Here is a 21,630-nt window from a genome sequence, read left to right on the forward strand (position 1 = left end):
CGGACCAATATAAGTTATTTTAAAATAAAATTGTGTAAATTTTACACCTTTTATCTATTATATAAGAATTGATGTGAATGTCTTGCTTGTTTTTTCATTTTATTTTCTTGATAATGTGCTCTACTTGTATTCATTGTAAAACAAGTTGGATTTATTAAAAGGTCAAAAAAAGGTCAATTCGGTAATAACACTATACAAATTTTAACCATTTATTGGAAAATAAAAATAAACGGTTTGGATTAGTTCACCTCAATCATAAACCGACATGGAAACCGACACGTATATGGCCGTCTATAAATATAAAAAGCAAATCCATAGATTTAAAATAATACTTAACTTACCTTTCCGGTTTATAGTATCAAACTTCTGTTGTTTACGTTTATTTAGGTTTCTCTTCCGTTTCCCCAACCCAACAAAGGGATATCTGCTTCTGTTTCCGCCGTTACCATGGCGGTGGAGTCAATCAAAATCACAAACACAGACACAGACCCAGACCTTTCTCTCGTTTTGTCTTGTAAAAAAAGAAAAGAAGATGATGTTGAAGAGGATCCGAAGGAATATCCGATCTTGTCTCCATATCGCAAAAGAAGAAGATTAGAAGAAGAAGAAGAAGAAGAGCCAGATCCGGATGATTCGACCCAATTTCCTGAATTTATGAAGATTGAAGAACTGCCAGATGCTATACTGTTCGAGATCCTTTATCGACTCCCTTGCCGATGGGCTCTCCAATGTAAGTCTGTGTCGAAGCGCTGGTGTTCTGTGATTTCTCATCCTTTGTTTGTTCGCAACGCCATGCTCCACCGACACCCATTTAGTAAGTCAAACACAGACCCCTTTACTCTTGTGTTATACCATGACAAAAAGATACTCGCTCTTCCATTCGATGAGGACTGTGGCGGTGAAGGTGGCGGTGGCGGTGGCGGTGACGGTGACGGACTCGATTTTCTCAACTTTCTTCCCTGTATCGAATTTGCAAGAAAAAATTTTCCCTTTTGCGTCGAAGCATCGTTCAACGATTTATTACTGATACGCAGCGAAGTTCTGCCGATTGTTAATTCAGGCTTTACTGAGTATTGCATCTGTAATCCTATTACCAAACAGTGGATCATTCTCCCTCGCCTTCCATTCCAGGGATATCGCGGAATTGTTTTGGTGGGCTTTATATGCATTCCAGATAGCTGTGATAAAGAGCAGGGATGTATTACCAATGCCCATTACCGTTATAGAGTGGTGCGTATTTATTCTCCCACTCAATCCAACACTACTCAGATACGTATGCAGATCTTTTCTTCCGACACCGGTGAATGGTGCGACTCTCTTGTTTCGTCACCGCCCGGATTGAATCCCTTTGGTGGAAGGTCTAAGGAAGCTGGTGTTGTTGCCTGCAATGGGATGCTGCATTGGGTGGATGAAAATGATAAAATGGTTGTGTTCGATCCATTCAACAGTGCACAAGGATGCCGCTATATTGATCCACCCATTGACTTTTCCCTTGGAGAATGGGTCTCCTTTGGAGTGTTCCAAGGGCGTCTCCGGATTTTCCAAAATTCTTCTTGCAGTTTTTCTGTTTGGGAACTCGAGGATTACAATAATGCTGGTACATGGTGTCTGAAGTACAAAATTTACTTCAAGGACATGGTTTCAGAATATTCCGATCTCCTCAAGATGGCAAAGGAAAAGATCTCAACTGGGTCATTGTTAGCTTTCCATCCAAATGTTGGTGAAATTGTGTTTTTACAATTTCGCAAATGCATTGTTTTGTGTAACATGCGGACGAGGGTATTAACAATGGCCGGCCGACTGGAAAAACTTTTACCCGGCAACTCCAGATACTTTGATAGCATACCTGCAAAATTTGTCTTCTTTGTTGGGCAACCATCGTGGCCAACACCAGTACCTCTCCCATTGAAGTTTGAATGCCCTTCCCCATTTTTATTGAGCGAGTTTGTTTCTAAACGTCAAATGTCCAAGAAGCAACAGCAAGAAGTTGAGAAGTTGAGGGCAACTCCAACACCAAGTCCTCTCCCGGTTTGAATGCCCTTGGTTCTAAACTACAAAACTCAAGAAGTTGGAAGTTGTTATTTTGTCTTTCAATCTTTCCTCTCCAATTTTTATGATGCTTTTAGAACTCATTTGGATTGGAAATTATATCTTTATTATAAATCCCTAAGTAATAGCATTTTGCTTGTCTCCATCCCTTTTCCTCCATTTCCTCCATCCCATGCAGACAGTTTTCTGTTTTGAGATGACAAAGAAGCAGTTATCATGAAGTTGAAGGCAGTCATATCTCTAACAGTGAAGTTTAGATGCTCAAATCATTGTTGGGACAGATTGTGGGATGTAGTGCATTGTTTTTTAGTATGCAACCAAAATTTGTACTTATTCATGGCAGGCCAGCGATTCAAGTGTTTTTCTTGTTCTCTTGTTCTTTCTAAATTATTGTTGACACTTAAACATAATGAAATTATGTTTTGGAATAATTAATTACCAATATGAATTTTGTAGCTGTACCTTATACTTCTGTGAATGAAGGTTTAAAAGTTAAGTTGTAGCAATTGAGTGTACCTTATATTTCTGTGAATGAAGGTTTAAAAGTTGTGATTGGATTATCCTTCCAAATTTCTACTAGACAAGAGTTCCGGATTTTTTTTTTTATTGATTTGTGAAGCAGGATTTTACCCTAATTTTGTCTTGTAATTAAGTTTTGGTGGTGTGTTTTGTATGTATTTTTCTTTGACTATGAATGCACAATTTTAACTTATTAAAGCAATGAAATACCTCCAATTTTCTGATCAAATGATGCACTACAGATTTTTATTTTCTTATGCTTTGCAATGGGTTAAATTTTATTGGTTTTCAACTAGTTTCTGCTATTCAGAAGCAGAATTTGCTTATATTTTTGGAGCTTGAGGATTACGGTAGTGCAGGTGCATGGTTCATGATTCAAAAAGTTTACTTCGTGGACATTGTTTTAGAATATTCTAGGCTTGTTAAATAGTGAAGGAACTCCAGCTGCTGCAGATTTGCTAGCCTTCTATCTACATGATGGCGAAGTTGTCTTCTTATAATTCATCAATTCCATTGTCTTGTGCAAAATGTGGAAGAGAGTATTGAAAATGGCCAGCCAACTATGGAATATGGGAAAACCTTAACTGGTGGCAACTCCTGTTGCTTTGTGTCTGTACCTGTAAAATTGATATTTCTACTTGTGTAACCATCCTGGACAACACCATTTCTTCCACTCCCATTGAAATTTTAGTACTCTCCTGATTGTTAGCCACTGAGGTTCTTAACTACACAAGTACCTGCTTTCATAAACAACTTTTAACCTTTTAACACAAATTTCTATTTTCTCATGCATTTTGGATTACATGAATCATACTTTTGAGTCCATTGATTAAAAGAGATGGATTATATACACGCAAGGCTAACTTTCTAATCTTTGAGGATCCATAGCCCCAAAATTTGGGACTAAGCTTTGTTATTGTTGTTGTTGTTGTTGTTGTTGTTGTTGTGTGTGTGTACATATATTATGTATATCTTAAGGGTTTCATGACAGTTTGTGTAGGTCTGGGTAGTTAGAATTGATTGAGACCGAAAACTAAATTGATGATTGCTCCATTGAGCAAATGTAACTATCAATTTTAGTATGCTCTGCCTTTTCCCTTTTTTAGAGCCTATCAGTTTCTATTGCTGTCTTTGTTAATGTAATAGAGAGAAGCTGGACAAGGGATGTTACATGCTTTTGAGCCTGACAGACCTACATATTCTGCCAGTATGTGAAAGCAATTTATACCTTACTTATACATGACTTATATTCATGTCCGCATTTGGTGATTGGGTATGGCAATTTTTTGTGTATCATAAAAATGGATGTGCATAATCTTGCGCAGTTGGTAACACCAGCAATCTCATCTTCTCACCATTAAAAGTTTTATTTCATCTGCAGGTTTAGATACCGTGGGGTGTTCTACCAGCTGCCATTCGATAATCAAATTAATTAGATTTCAAGGCATCTTTTCTGTATTTAGTAATTTATTTATAGTAAAAGGCCTTTCATTTGGAAAAGAATGGAAATGGAAGTTCACATCTGATTATATCATTGTAAAGCTTCTTTAATCGTAGTACTGTGATTTTTTATAAGTATGACAGTGTACCCTCCATCTCATTATTACTTGTAGTACTGTTATGGGATCACACACTTCCATTACTTTATACTCTATTTCTCTTCAAATTGATATACAAATTTTCTAAGCTTTTGATATTCCTGGTCTATGTTTGCTTTGTGTAGGGTTTCCTCTAATCATTAAGAAACCGAAGGATCTTATGCCAGTTCATGTCAATTTTTTCAAGGTTTATATCACTGGTTCAAACTCTATGATGCAATCATTTGACTGTATGTTCGGCATACTCCGTTCATAGATGTCTCAGTCAATTTTTTTTTATCTATGGGACTAACAAGGGTAAATTAGAATATCAACGTCCTCACAGAATACCTGATGTGATGGTGGAATGAAAATCTCCCGTCGTTGTGCAAGCTAACTTTTTTCGATTGGTCTTAGGGTTGGGGTTTCTTGAATTGTTCTTCTATCAGAGTTTCTTTTTTTCTCTTACAGTAGTCTCTTGAGTTCTTTATTTCTTTGTTTCTGTTTGTTTGTTTTTACTGTGTTCATTATCATGAACACCTTCATGTGTGTGTGTGAGTAATTACAGAAGAACTACATGCATCTTAAAAGGGTTTCTTTAATAAGGAGAAAAGTTTTGCCTTTACAGCCTAGAGTGGCCTTTATAGTTGATCAAGTGAAATGTCCACATTCTCAACGAGCAAAAAGATTTGTGAAGTCATTTTACTTTAGAGAGTCACCACTTGAAGTCTTTCTTAAAAAAATTTCTCTTTTTTTTTTTTGTTATTGTTTTTGTTATTATTTTTTTTTTTTAGAACAAAGTCATCCTTAAACTTAAAGCTTGACTTAGATTTATGATAGTATACTTTTTTTGTAACGCCTAACTTGCCGCAGCATTACGGAAATAATCTGTGAGAGTGAGTCATGTTCACTGTTTAGGTTGCTTTCTTAGGGGACTATTTCATGTTTAGGCTGCCTTTTTCTATTATTGAAACATCAATACTTAGCTAAGTATCCTCTCAAAAAAAAAAAAAAAAAAAACTAAGAAGGTTCTCTGGGATAGCAACAATCTGCTGGAACATTGTTGGAAAGTGCAATTTTAAACATCAAACCGTGTGGATTTTTTTTTCTTTTATTTTTTATTTCTAATGACATGTGTCCTTTTGGTGCAACTTATTTTTGCTTTATATGTCGAAATCAATTGTTTGAATGTAATATATAGAGTGAAATTTTTAAAAGGGTAAATTGAAAAGGTACAATTTTAAAGTTTAAGACTACACTCCTAAACGATTGGTGTTGGTTTGAAATAACTATTTTGTTAAAAAAAAAAAAAAAAAAGGGGGATCGAAATATAATTGTAATTAAAACAATCACTATCATACAATTTCACATAAGACCCATTACAGAAGCAGCTATAGTCGTTATTTGGGCCCATACATACATGATTTGCGCCTATGAAATATAAGCATTATTTGACTTGTAATTTGGTCTGAAAACTAAGTACATAGAATTGGTTTCATTCTAATAGAAAATGTTGCATCACCTTATAGCTAATGAATTCGATTATCATCCCTGATTAATGGACTATGACCCAAGCGGACTACACAATCACAGCACCACTCCCTATATTTCATGCAGTGTAAGATCTAAGAATTACATTAGGAGAATCGACCCAAGCCACATAACTAAATTGAAAAATTGTCAAGGATCCAAAGAGACACAATAGGCATTACCCGTTCTCAGTAGGCATTACCTTTACCTGTTCTCCTTAACAACAAGATTATCAAAAAGAAAAAGAAAAAAACATTCAGCACGCTTGGTCAAGAACATATGAACAAAGCCCAAAATAATAGAAACCCCATGATATATTTTAGCTTAACAGTTAACACACAAGTGCATCAAAGTAAACCAAATATTTACTGAAAAAAGAAAATTATGGACCCCAAAATCATAAAGGTAGAATCCAACAACTTATTGCATGGCAAAGGAAGCAAAGATCACAGAACTGTCCTTGAAGATGAAAATTTGCCTAATTACAGCTTCAACCATTCCAAGCAAGGACATAGCCCCCAACAAAACCTAGAAGGATAATAGTCCTTTAAGTAGACCTCTCTGCTAAAGCCAATAATATAGAAACTGAAGGATTGATTGTGATGAGACAAGGTGACACGCGTAACTGGCACAACGGAGATGGTATACCTCTCACATAAGACTCTAGCAGAGGGAGGTACAGGTGCTCTCTCCGCAATAACTTCGGAAGAAAACTTGTTGAGGGAGAAAGTCAGCAAAAAAGGCAGGAGTGCATTGATATGCCTGAGTGTTGCACAACTGGACGCCTTTGGCTCTGTGGAAAACTTCATCAGGAACTGATGCTGCTCCACTTGTTGCACTAACTTTTCGAGTTGAAAGTGTCTTCCTGTAACAGGATTTTATTTTTCTCATTCATTATTCACTTTCATGCACATCAACACATGCAACAGAACAAAATCATAAGAATGAGAACTAAGACAGCCACAGAAACACAATAATTCATATATTGCTCATGCTAAACACACCCCCATAACCCCACCCCCTTACCCACCCAAAATAAATTAGAGAACATAGAATCTGCTAAGCTAATTTACAGGTGCAGTCAGTCGCTCTGGTTAAACATGAAAGGTGATATATTACAACACTAACATGGTTTGGAGACAAATGATTTCAAGAAGAATACAATTGCCTGTCTAAAAATCATAGTTGTAAAAGAGATTATATCAAGTAAATCTCAGTCCCTATATGCTTATGGAGACATACATCTCAGACCTTAACCGAAATTATGTATAAATCCTGTGGATGCTTTGGTTTTTCTTTTAGAAACCATTTAGTCAATTAGAAGCTTTCTAACAAGAACAAAACTCCTGCTAAGAGATGATGTTTGTACACAAACTACAATAAATCATTCAATTTTTAATGCAGCCATACTGCCGGTGAGAAATGTAGATCCTATATGTTTCACGACCATATACAAGGTTGACAGGAACATCTTCAAGGTTGCGCCAATATTAAAGAATGTAAACCATAACATTACTTGAAGATAATAGATAACTCATGATAGAGTGACTCCCTCTAAAATATGAATTATAATGAACTAATCTTATTAAAAAAAATTTAATCTTGAAAACCTTCTGAACCTCATTCATTAAGTAATGTAGGTGGGTTAGCTTATCCAAACTGATAGCATTCTGGCCTTTATAGGCACAGTGATTGGAAATATTTGCTTCACAAACTAGCAGCATACCATTAAACAATACTTACAAAAAATAAAATAAAAACATACCATCGAACAATGGCGACCTTGCGTGACCGAAGAGAACCACTTGCATTACATGTCTCACATTTAATTAGTCCACGAGATGCTGAAGTTGCACAAGGAATCTTTCCCTTGCCGTTACATTTCACACATCTGCAAAGACAAAATAATTCTGAATGAATGAACCATGAAATTTACACCACCAGAGTACCATCCAGTTCCAACAAGTGAAGCTAACATCAAACTGCACTCAACAGTCAAAACTGCTTTCAAATATCCTGTTTTAGTATTTAATTGGAAGTGAAGTACACAAGCAAAGTTTTAGTTAAAGACACGCAATGAACAAAAGTTGAAGTTTCACAGCATGATACTTATTTTAGAGCTTGAAACAAGATTTGACTGCATACACAGACAGATGAATCATCAAAAAATAAACAACTCTCACTTTGTGTCTGATCCATCTCTATGGGCAATTAAACCTCTTCCATAACAAGCAAGGCATTCAGTCATCTGATTTTCCTTATAAAATCCAGGTTCTTGGTTTGCATTGCATGTAGGACAGACAATATTTCCCCGTCCATCACATCCTGCAAATCTCATCCAAGGTTGAGTTAGGACAAAACAATGAATGCTACCATTAGTAACTAAGAGAAATGACACAAATTTGAGTTTCTTAATATTTAAATTATTTCAGAACCCCAAAGAGTCTGTAATTTCAGAACCCCTACCTGAGCATTTCTCAATAGTTTCAGAATGGGGAATTTTTGCCCATGATTCTTCGAAAGATGTAAATAGGAGAGGTAGGCCTTTGTTTCTGTTATAAGTTCCCTTTCCTCTATAAATGTATCTAGAGTTCCTACATAAACATTGCAGAATTCAACCGTATGAATCTTCCACGTCCGAGTTGGACGACTTCCCCAGCAGCAATGGTGACCAACATGATCAATGAGCAATTCTTGTATCTCTACTTCATCCAATATTTGCCTACAGAGGATTTTTGAGTAAACAGAAGTTTGCAGTTTGACACTACAGTGTTGAACTTGATGAAGATTCCATCAAGAAAAAGAGACTTAAACAGAATAAAACAACTTAGGCATAAATGAAAGATTTAAGTGAACATGTACAAAAAGTGTAAAGCTGTCTGCGATTCATGCTTAAGCCAAGACCAGTATTTGACATAAAGCAGAAACTATAATCGGGGAAGATCTCCAGGTAGGATCTTCTACAACTTATCTCATAAACGCACCAGCATGCTTTGGGCAACAGCATCATGATTGGTGTAAAAGAAACCACTTATTGAAATTTTTTTAATTTCATATGCATGATAATGCACATATAAATTATCTATGAAAATAAATGGCTAGAGGAAGATAAAATCCTCATTTTTCAAACAAAAGTCTTGAAAATAAATACAGGTTCACTAAAAATCTTGCTAACAAGCTGTTCCCACTTCAACATATGCTAATATGGCAATGAAAACACTGAAATTCTTCTTACTTTATCCCCAAAATTGCTTCCCCAGAAAATAAGTTGTCCTCATCCCTTAATTGTCATTCTTCAATACTAGAGACAATTTCTATTTCTTGTTTGTGCCTTGGCAAAAGTATGATACCCCTTTTGTTATTATCATATGCAAGCACGAATACTTAGCACAAATAATGGATGATTTTAGCATATATAATATATGCCCCACAACACAATATGCCTTTTGGTTGTTATATATACAAAATGAAAGAGTGCAAGACAGCTTTGAAAGAGGGAATGTCTTAAGGCTCATCTTAAGTATATCATGTCATATCATATTATGCCAGCATTGCAGCAACATGGTACATACTTTTAAGATTGATCATAGGACCAACAATCTTAAAACTAGGCAACATATATAAGATCAACAAGATCACTTCCATTTAATTTCATTACTTAAAAACTGGAGCGTATTATTTAAATTACCTCTGGAAATCAGTGGTGGTTCCAATTCCACCATATTCTCCTCCATATCCACCTTGATAAACCATAGCTTGCACAGCAATAAGTGACTCGTAATTTAACACCCACTATAATGCGGTACAAAGTAAAAGATTCAAGGAAGAGAACAACAATTTTATTGTGTTAACGTGAAGCATAACTAATATAAACCAACTTTAAGTGAACGACATAGGCGTACCATTAGAATCGAGCTCAGGCAAATTAACCAAAGCAGCGTGAATGGAAGGTAGGTAATTTTATAGTTTTGTGTTAGTTTCGTTTAAACCTCAAAATTTGATAAATTTCATTTAAACCAATAATCATGTGATATATTTAGTAATGTTAATAGCAAAAATATGATAGAAGTGTAAATGATATATTCAAGGTGAAACATATGGCACTTTCTAAAGTCTTTGACTTTTGGAAACTACGCAAAATCTCAACAGTTTCTAAGTAAAAACACAAAACTTTATGAAGTCTAACAGAATTATGAAAGAAATAGTAGCTATTCTTACTACAGTACCATCTAGCCACTAAGAAGCTACCGTCTAGCCACTTAGTAACTTTGGTTTGTCAACAATCTTCACAAAACTTTATGAGGTTTTAAACATGAAGTCTAACAGAATTATAAAAGAAATAGTAGCTATTCTTACTAGAGTACCATCCAGCCACTAAGAAGTACCATCTAGCCACTTAGTAACTTTGGTTTGACAACAATCCTGGTAAGCATCTTAAAGAACTCTAATCATTCAGTAACATGTTTGGTTCCCCACTGTAAGAAGTCATCTACCTCATCTTCTTCAGAAGAAGAAGAAAAACCAATCCCTGACACAAAAACATTTCCTGCCATCTCAGAAGCATCATCATCAGTCGAAGAACCATTATCAACCCCTGCTATATTTCCTGCCATCTCAGAAGCATCATCGTCCATTGAAGAAGCATCATCGATCCCTGCTACAACAGAAGAAGCATCATCAATTTCTGCATTCACTGCCATCAATTCATCTTCTTCGTTATTGGAATCCATGGAAGAGGCAACTGTTGCAGTATCAATCTCTACTAATTCCCTTTCTTCCCATAACTGTCCAGCCGACCTCCAAACCTTGTGAGGTGTAACAATGATGTTTTGATCAGATAGCAGATATAGACTATATCCTTCCCAAGGCTCTTCAGAGGTGAAATGATCCTCAGGATCTGTATTTGTGTATGCAGAACCTAAAAATTGGAGAGCACGATAGAAGGATAAGAAATTTTCAATTGCTCCAATGTCCAATTTCATAATTTGATCAATTCCTTCAATAGGAATCTCTCTACGAACAAGCACATCATATTTCTGAGTGATACCTATTTCATCAATTCTTGTTCTGAAGAACGCCCACGGAGTCGTCATGATATTAAGGCTATCATCGTCCAAATCCCAGTAAGTGACATTAAAATCAAACAAAGGATCCAATACAGAAGCAACGTGATTCTTGTATTCTTTAGTCACTTTACCGGAAAATTCTCTCACCATGCATTCAATCTCTCTCACGAGGCTTTGAAAGCCCGTAATGTTTCCAAGATCAATTTTTCCCCAACATACACGGTCATACTGCCCATATACAGTTTCATATATTGCAATACTCCTTGGTTCCCCCATTTCTTTTCTTATGTTATCTGTAGACATGTCAATATATATAAATAATCGTACTACATTGGTAATAGAAGAAGCATAATAACAATAATCAACCAATAAATAAGAAGCATAATCAGAAGCATAATAACAATAATCAACCAACAAATAAGAAGCATAATCAGAAGCATAATAAAAATAATCAACCAATAAATAAGAAGCATAATAACAATAATCAACCAATAAATAAGAAGCATAATCAGAGGCATAATAACAATAACCAACCAAGAGTATTCCATAACAAAAATCAACTGTAAAAGAAACAATTGTATCTCCTGCACAGCTAATTTATACAGAAATATTTTTATCACAGATTACAATTTCTTTTAATTATTTATGCACAAAAAATTATAAAAATACAAAAGCACTCCATTGACGATAGATAGAATATAATTCTGGACTTTGCAAGCGAAACCAACCCTTATAAATGGGTTGGAATATTTGCTAGATCTTCATGGCCATAATGTAGCCAAATTCTAAGTTTGTTTTTCTAGTCTACACACTTATTTTATTGGGAAAAAAGGTCTAAAACTCAAAGGGATCCATGGAGGAGAACAATTGACAAATTCTAGTAAATTTAAGAGTAATAGAGCTAATATCAAGCTGAATCAAAATTCGGCAAAACAATAAATTAGACGCATTCAGAGAGACATCAAGTTATAAGCTAAAACAAATTCATCAAATGGTCCCAAATGATTAGAAAACAATTATGCAAAAACAAAAGCATTCATACTAGTTATATAACAAGAAGAAATAGACCAAAACTATCGCCCTCATCGTGCCACCACCAACATAGCTAGATATTACCAAATTAGATTGTAATGAGCTAATGCACCAATCAATTTGCTTTGAAAGATCACAACCATATTCAACAAATTTTCCAAAGAACTCTCAACTTTGTTAACAACCAACTCATATATATTTGCATGAAGAATCTGAAATTGTTGCATCTATGAACGAAATCTAAAAGAACCCATTTCCAAAAAAAGCATGGTCTTGCTATAACAGTAACATCATAAACAAAACAAAACAAAATTAAAATCCTAAATTTTTGCATCTACGAATTAATCTAGAAGAACCCAATTCAGAAAAGGTCACGTTCAAACAAATTACACCAAACCCAATTTGTAAAAAGCTCTAACACAAAAATATTCATAAAAAACAAACCCAACTCTTCATAGCTCTCCTCTCTCTATTATTTACAATCAAAACAGAGTAACAGAACAAAACAAACCACCACAAAAAAAATTGAGATACATCGAAAACAGCCATAAAATCTTGAGAAACAAAAATCAAATAATCAAAAAACAATGAAAGAGAAAAAAAAAATCAAACCTTTCGGCGTAGCATCAATATTATTTTCTTCAATATAATTCCATCCAATATATTGCATGTAAAACAGAAAGAAAAGTGCATTCTAATGAGATAAAGAATTGGGGTTGAAAAAGATTGATGAGATTTTGATGGTGCGATTTGAATTTTTGGGGAAGCTAGGGTTAGGATTGGGTGCAAATTCTGAAAAATATTGAGATTTTGATTCTTTTGGGGAAGAGGGTTTTGGGTTCAAATTCAAAATCTGAAACAGAGAGAGAGAGAGAGAGAGATGACCGTTGCTCGGCTAGTGGGATTATATATATACATTATTATTATTATTATTATTATTATTATTATTATTATTATAAGATGGGCGTACTTTTTAGTTTCATCTATTTTGAAATATTCTTTCTCAAAAAAATTAAATTTTTTTTTTTTTTGAGAATCAATATATTTTTAAATATTAGTTGTTTATTTTTAAATTTTTAAATCTTAGTCTTTGAATGCCCAAAGTATATTTTTACATGTATCCATTATACATATATTTCCTAAAAAATACAATAAGTATTATTTTATTTTTACACCAAATTTTGACATCAAAGATTTTCAAATTAAGTTTTGAGTATTTAAAAAGTCTAGGCCTCTTTTTTTTCTTTTTTATTTTTTCTTTTTTGTGGGTCACTACTTATATGTTCAACATGTTTACTATGACGTTTCTAGTTAGTTCAACTGATAAACAATAAACCCATTTGGTGTTTTGGCTTAGTGATAAAAAAAAAAAAAAAATCATGGAACGAGTGCGATAGGTTTCAATAGTAATAAAAATGTTAGCTATGGTTGAAGTTCAGGACAATTATGTTTTTCTCATATGATTTTGATTAACAGGGGTAGAGAGTCACCGGCTATAAGGAAAATTGAGCGTTATTCAATTGAGAAAGTCGCTGGAGATGACCACTGTCTTTTTCGTGCCCTAGTAACATCTTTATTTGTTGTTTGCTTTTGTAATATTTACCCCTGCAGAATGAATTTAAAGTTTATTTTATTTTTTGAATTCTTATAAGTAACAAGAGTGAAGCTTTTGAATGTTGTAGAGTGAGTTATGTAATGGTGGTGCATAGCTGGAAACTGATTTGAATCAAGGTCCTAACCTAACTTCAGTTCAAGTTTGCCAGCAAGAGGAAGAGTGAATTAGTATTTAGGCTTTGTGATCAAGTTAGGGTCCGTTTGGATAGAACTTATTGCTGAAAACTGAAAACTGAAAACACTGTAGCAAAATAATTTTAAAATGTGTGAATAGTACTGCGGGACCCATTTTTAATAAAAAAGTTGCTAAAAAGTGAAATTTGTGGGTCCGTGAATAGTGCACGGATGCACTGTTCACGGAAGACTTGGTCAACAACTGCGGCTGGAGAAAAAAAAAAAAAAAAGACTGAAAACGCAGCGCAAAACGTAGACGCGCTATCCAAACTCCACCTTAGCATTTTGAGCTTGCAGTTAGTGCTTGTAGACCGGGATATAGCAAAGAAACCAATGACATGATGTCACAAAACCTATTTAGTAATCCTGTTGTTGTTAGAAATTGATCCATAGACTAGTGATAGACTTTGGCAAACCACAGAAGAAAACAAAGTGTGAATATCAATCTATACAATGTAATTTTTAATTGTCATTTTAATTAAAAACAGAAAGAAAGTGAAAAATTATCTTTTAAATGAAAACTCAAGGTAAAGAATTGCATCGAAGAAAAGACTAGCATAGACATAAAGAAACTAATGACAGTGGTGTATATCTAAAAAAACATAACTCTTGTATATCCAAGAGTTATGTTTTTTTGGATATACAACATAGACTAAATATTTGCCTAGATATGAAAAAATGGTAATATTTGTATGGTAATTACAACCAAACCAAAGATAATAATTAATTCGTATAAGAAGATATGCACTAGAAAAATCAACTACTCTCCATCTAATTTACAGTTATTATAGTTAATGAATGAAAATGCATAATTGAAATCATTTATTGTAAATATTCATGTATCGTTTGCCTTGTAGGAATTTGGTACACAAAGGATGCAGTCCCTTGTCGAATAAAAGATAGGAAGGGTCTAAAATTAAAGAAGTTTATAATTGATATTAAAAATATTTGTTTATTTTTCAGCTTTTAAGGAGATGTAGACTTTTGATACTAATTATTTACAAAACTGTATCCTTCAATTATGAATGGTTAATAACTACCAAGAGTGTTTGTCTTCTTTTGTTACTTACGGAAAAAAAAAAAAAAAAAAAAAAAAAAAAAAAAAAAACAGTTAAATCAGTTCAATATCTATCCATTAGTAGGTCTGGGATTTGATAAAAATGTATTAGTTCTCCTTTGTTTAAAACTAAAGGGTAAAACTGAGGTATAGTTCTTTAGGTTTTATACTTTTGGTTTTCTTATTATATTCAAACATATGGCTACATTGAATTTAATTATATTTGAAAAAAGATAATATTGTTTGTGCTGCATTGGTCAAAGTAGACATATGTTTTAATTTTAATAGAAAACTAAGGTATAAAAATTAAGGAAATGTACCTAAAATTTACCTAGTATTTGCAGGAATCTGAATTTCTTCTGGAAGAAACACTTGTTTCCTTCATTGTTGTGGTATATATCTGAAGGTTCAATTAAACTCTAGACTACTTTTTCATTGCCTCTTAAATTAACTTCTAATTTATGAATTAAGGTCAAAGGAATGGCTTTCAACAAGAGTATTTCTCTAAATCCACCAGAAGAGAGAGAGAATGCTAGTTTGCTGGATATGTTCTTATTCATTTAGCTACATGCCAATTGCGAGCATAAGTAACTTATATTAAAAAAAGAAGTCTTTAATGATGAAAATTTTGCTGATTTTTCCACTCGGCATAATCTGAATGTATTTATTAATTAATGGCTATGGCACTTTCTCTTTAATTTTTCAAGGTTGCTAGACTTAGTCAATTTATATTCTCTTGATATTATGACTTTCTTCACTATTCTAGATTAAAAAGGAAAAAAAAAATCATAATATGCTTCAAGCCATGTTACGAATAGAAGGTGAAACATATTCATTTTGAAACGAGTATTTAATATTTATTTGAGTAAAGTAAATATATATATATATATATTTCATTAAATTATCCTATATAATAAAAGTTTGGTTTAAAAGCAGTGATTGCGCCAAATAGCTACACTAAATTGCAGAAATTTCATTAAATTTTTTTAAAAATTAAATTTAGTTGATTGGTGCCATATAACCATCATACTTAAGGGAAACGAAAATTCAGCTATATAATAAAATGATGAATTTTATATATTCATTGGCTTTAATACAATGTTTTGTTATCTGGGAATCTAAGCAATAATCAATTAAGCTATACATTTGGGTGTTTCAACTTGTTTGCATACGTGGGTTTTGAAAAATAATGACGAATTTTATACATTCATTGGCTTTAATACACTGTTTTGTTATTTGGGAATCTAAATAATAATCAATTAAGTTAAACATTTGGGTGTTTCAACTTGTTTGCATACATGGGTTTTGAAGAATGATGATGAATTTTATATATTCGTCAGCTTTAATACACTGTTTTGTTATCTGGGAATCTAAATAATAATCAATTGAGTTAAAAATTTGGGTGTTTCAACTTGTTTGTTCACATGGGTTTTGAAGAATAATGATGAATTTATATATTCTATGACACTTTTTTATTTTTGGGTGTACAATAATAATGGGTCAATCGGTGAGATACCAGTGAAGAAACCAATCTATAATAATAATAATAATAATAATAATAATAATAATAATAGGTGAAGCTGAGAGAAACTAAAATGAGAATTTCAAATTAGAGTTCCAATTTTGTTCCATGTGTCCTAAATTATTTATTCTTAAAGAGTTTTATTTCTTAATTTTAGAATAAAATGTGGGATCACATCATAAATATTCATCCAAGTGAGTTATTAAGTAAAAAAACTAAAGAGTCTAGAATAAATGAATCATAAAAAAAAGTGATTCATAATAATTAAAAAAAATGACAATTTACATTTTATACCTAATAATATCCTTACAAATTTTTTTAAAGAATTAACAAAATATAAAAATGACTATCAATAGCATTTAAATTATATTGTACATTTTATTATATATCTTTAAGTGTATCCATGCATATGTATGGAGTTACAAGCTAGTACTAGTTCAAATAATTTGTGTTCAATGGTGAAATAGAAGAGTTCTGAAGGAGCAATTAAGATCAACATGTGGGGTCAAGCATGCTCCTTAGGGGCGAAGTCAGGAATTTTTGTTTGGAAGAGCCAAGTTGCGGCACTAATATATTTATCAAGACAACCCCCCCACACACACACAGATATATATATATATATATATATATATATATATATATATATATATATATATATATATATATATATACATGTTTTTTTTTTTTTTGAAAAGGGATCATTCATTCATATAATCATAATAACAGAATATCCTGAATCAAGGCTTCCACAGCCGGTGGAGGAGAATCCTCCATCCAATACACATCATTATCTAAGGAATTTCTAGCATTTTAAGCAAGAGCATGTGCAACCTTATTCCCACCCCTCCTAGTTATGCTAATTCTAGCCCACTCTAAACAATGAACCAAGTGACGAATGTCATCCACCACATATCCTAGCAATGAAGAATTAATCCTTGATGATGAAATGGCTTGCATAACATTTACATTATCTCCCTCTATGATCAGCTTGGTGAACCCTGCATCCACAGCAAATTCCAATGATCTTCTACATGCCAACAACTCTGCTTCCTCACTAAAGCCCAGCAAAAAAAAAGGGGGGCTTAGTATTTTCAATCAAAATTATGTTTGACGGTGATCTTTCATAAAATAAAATTCTCTTTTTCCATTTTCATAGTGAAATTCTTAGAAAATTTCATTTTAAATACAAATTATCACCAAAGTAAGTAAAAAATCTTTCAATTGAACTAATGAAATTTTCAAAAATATGAATGATCCAAAACTTGGAGGAATAAATTAGTCTCCACACATATTTGAAGCTATCTTGCTCTAACTTATTATGTGGCAACTAAAGACACATTTTATGTATAGTTTTAATTACAAGATTTTTTTTAATGAGTCAATGACTTGTTAATCACCACATAACGGGTTAAAAAAGATAGATTCAAACATGTTTGATACCAAACTTTATCAAATATTTAACAAATATAAGAGCACATTTTACAATAAAAAATAAAATTGCAAAAAATAAAGTTATCTTTATTACTATTAGACCAATTTTTTTTTTTAAGAGCATCATTGGACTAATTCAAATATTTGGGAGGACCACTCTTATTTTTATAGACTAAATTTTCAAAACATTAAAATAATTATATATATATATATTTTTTTTTCAAAATTTTGGGGGGGCCATGGCCCCCCTCCCTTCAACACAGTTCTGCCCCTGATGCTCCTGGAGAGGAAGAGAATGAGAAGGCTCACAAGGGGATTTTATAGAGGCTATACCCTTGGGATTCCATTCAAGGTATATTACATTAAGAACTATGTGATTCATTGTTTGTTTTTAAGTCTAGTGACAAAAAAATTCATGATATTTCCACAACTGTTGATTAAGAAAATGTACCTAAAATTTATCTAGTATTTACAGGAATTTGAATTTCTTCTGGAAGTAACACCTGTTTCCTTCATCGTTGTGGAATATATTCGAAGGTTCAATTAAACTCTAGAGTACTTTTTCATTGTCTTTTAAACTAACTTCTAATTTATGAATTAAGGTCAAAGGAATGGCTTTCAACAAGAGTATTTCTCTAAACCCACTAGAAGAGAGAGAGAGAGTGCTCGTTTGCTGGATATGTTTTTGTTCATTTAGCCACATGCCAATCGCAAGTATAAGTAACTTATATTAAAAAAACGAGTCTTTCATGATAAAAATTTTGTTGATTTTTCCACTCTGCACAATCTGAATGTATTTATTAACTAATGGCTATGGCACTTTCTCTTTAATTTTTCAAGGTTGCTAGACTTAGTCAATTTATATTCTCCTGATATTATAACTTTCTTCACTATTCTGGATTAAAAAGAAAAAAAAAATCATAATATGCTTCAAGCCATATTATGAATAGAAGGTGACACATTCGTTTTGAAACAAGTATTTTTTTTTTTTTTTGAGAAATGAAACAAGTATTTAATATTTATTTGAGTAAAGTGGAAAAAAAAAAAATATATATATATATATATATATATATATATATATATATAGATTTCGTTAAATTATCCTATATAATAAAAGTTTGGCTTAAAAGCCGTGGTTGCACCAAATACCTACACTAAATTGCAGAAATTTCATTAAATTTTTTAAAAAAAATTAAATTTAGTTGATTAGTGCCATATAGCCATTATACTTACGGGAGACGAAAATTGTCAAAGGGAATATTTTAGATAAAAACAAAAAACTATTATATTTATCTTGATCGGTTTTAAAGATCAACTTTTTTTTTTAATAAAAGGTAGAAAATTTATTGCTGAAATGATATATATTACAAAGGCGTATGATAAGCTTAGAACTGCGAGCTAATAGAATTTAGTAGTATCATGACATTGTAAATCTATCCCAAAAAACTGTACATATCACCCACAAGACAAGCATGGGACTAACTTGCAAGTAAAAAAGCCAATCCTTATGCAATCTCATTCATGTTTCCCTTTAATAAGACCTACTCTTCTGATATATTAGAGAGGTTGCTGAGACGGTCTGGTGTTTAAATTGACAGGCTTATTTGTATTAACTTGAGTTATAATTTTGCAGATATTCAGTGGCACATGGTCCGGTAAACAGCAGGAAAAGCCATTTATTTTCACTTCTTTCTTTTTTCTAAAATTTGTTTCACTAGTGCCGCGCAATTGGAGGTCTCGTCTTCTTCAGGTTTGACTTGTGCTTTTAAGAATTATTAATTGCCAAGATGTTGTCTGTGGCAAAGCACATCCATTGAATCTCCCTCTTTCTTTATTAGATTGTCTGTTCAAGCACATGAAAGCGTGGACTTGGACACAACAAACACAAGACACAACAACATAACAATTTCTGAAAAATTAATACACAACACGGTGGAAATACCACAACAAATTTTTAATATAAATAACTATTGAAATCTATAAAAACATATCTAAAACTAAAGTAACGAGGACACGTACAGGAGCAGAGCCAGGGGGCGAGAGGGGGCAGTTGCCCCCCTAAGCTCGCCAAAAAAATCATGTGTAATATACTCTTATTATAGTTGAAAGTAGTTTGCACCATCCACGGACAGAAAGCCTCTCAAAAGCAAAAAACAACAAATAGTATTCTTCTTACGGTAAGTCATGGACTCTATAGTCAAGATTGAATAGCAAGTGCCAGTCCCACAAATTTTTTAAAAAATTAAAAAACCCTCCCATGCCTTTATATAGTAGAAGTACACCACTGAAAGGCAAGCAACGCTAATAAACAAAATATTTTCAGTAATAAATTTCACAACTTTTGAGATGTTATTTATTTTCATTTAGATTTATCATTGACATTATTTTATTGTCTATCATTTACAAATTTTCAACTTAATGCTTATGAAAAGAAAAAAAAAAATGGTGACTCTAGACTAATTGTTAAAGGAAACCTTAGAGCATCTACTAATCTTTCTCTTCCATCTCTTCACAATTTCGAATTTGGAATTTTTGCTATATTCCAAAATTTTAACTACTTACCACCACACACTCTTGGTGCGGTGGTCACTTCACAAAGTATAAATGCTTGTGGAGTGTGAAGGGTAAGAGTTAAGGTTCAAGTCTTCAAGAGAGAACTTCACACACATATACATTTAGATTAAGCTAAAGTAGAAATTCTATCTTGTATCAAAAAAAAAATTAACTGCTTAGAATAATAGAAGAAGAAAATTGAGTTTTACTTAGTTTTTAAAAAGCATTGCTGACAATGAGACACGTATACAACTTTGTAGGCATATTGCTATATTCTTAACACTTTGTTATTGATTTATATTTACAATTTCTTTGAAGAGACCATCAAATTATATGATTCAATTGTACGCATTCAAGTTAATTTCTCAATTTGATTATCATTAATTAACTATTTACATTGAGGGCATTTGAGTAAATTAAACTAAGTATAAAAAAAAAATTAAAGTTTACATTTATATTAGATTGTGTGTGACAAATGACAATTGCATTAGCATATAATTGCTTTTTTCTGTGTTTTTTTTTTTTATAGAGAGTTTCAACCTATAACGTCCGCTCCTGATGATAGCTCTTTATCATCAGACCAAGACATCAATAAGTTTTTTGTGTAGGCAGGGATTGAACCCCAGATCTCTTATACAACCATCAGAGACTTTATTAAGTAAGCTAACTGGAATCCACAATTGCTTATTTATTTGTTATTAACGTTGAATTGCTAATAATTTTACTTTCAATCTTTTGTCTTTTAATCTTGTCCCCCTAAATTGAAATCCTGGCTCCACCACTGGACACGCATGCAAAAGTATTCCAGTTGAGTCCAACACAAACATGAATTGGGATATAGACACACTAGGAGTTTTGAAGTGTCAATGCTTCTTAGGCATTTAACAAGATATTTAGGGATTGCCATCAGGGTGTCTTCATTAAAATTGGCATGCCTTTCCACATCTTCAATTGGAGAAGGAAGATAGGCTGTAACTAGATTCAAGTGATCCAGAAATATTAAACCAACTGCGAAATATGGGGAAAATATAGCTGGTAACTCCAGCTACATCATGTCCATACCTACGAAATCTATATTCATAATTATGCGACCAGCATATGGACAACACCAGTTCCTCCATTCCGGCATTCCCATTGAAATTCGAATGTTGGTTAATGAGGTTCTAAACTACACAGGTATATTTACACTATCATTTCTTACGCATTTTCTTTTCTTTTTTCAACTCTAAGTATATGGGAAGCTTTTTAAGCTAATCAGTTGTGGCCTATATAATTCAGTTCCTGGTTTTAAGATTTGATCCTTGTTTTAGTTATTTAGTGCTTCCTCTCTTGTTAAAAAAAAAAAGTAGATATTTTCATTATGTTTTAGCAATTCCTTCTGGTTACATATTTTGGTTTCTAAAATGGTATCACATGCGCCTGGCGCATAAACTCTTTTTCCTTTAGTTTCTTTATTTGATTTAAATAGTTTATTAGAGATTACATTTTATGCACAATAAGTTTAAG

General features: G+C 32.7%; 1 protein-coding gene and 1 pseudogene across 1 annotated transcript; one reads left to right on the forward strand and one right to left on the reverse strand.

Moving 5' to 3' along the window:
• Positions 1-336: 336 nt before the first annotated feature.
• LOC142608627 (F-box protein At5g07610-like) lies at positions 337-2,551 on the forward strand. Its single transcript, XM_075780319.1, has one exon. The coding sequence runs from the start codon at positions 448-450 to the stop codon at positions 2,032-2,034; it is 1,587 nt and encodes a 528-aa protein (XP_075636434.1). The 5' UTR covers positions 337-447; the 3' UTR covers positions 2,035-2,551.
• A 3,420-nt stretch (positions 2,552-5,971) lies between these two features.
• On the reverse strand, positions 5,972-12,633 carry LOC142609671 (uncharacterized; annotated as a pseudogene).
• Between the last annotated feature and the right edge of the window lie 8,997 nt (positions 12,634-21,630).

Source organism: Castanea sativa, chromosome 9 (genome assembly GCF_040712315.1).
Source record: "Castanea sativa cultivar Marrone di Chiusa Pesio chromosome 9, ASM4071231v1".
Lineage (NCBI taxonomy): Eukaryota > Viridiplantae > Streptophyta > Magnoliopsida > Fagales > Fagaceae > Castanea > Castanea sativa.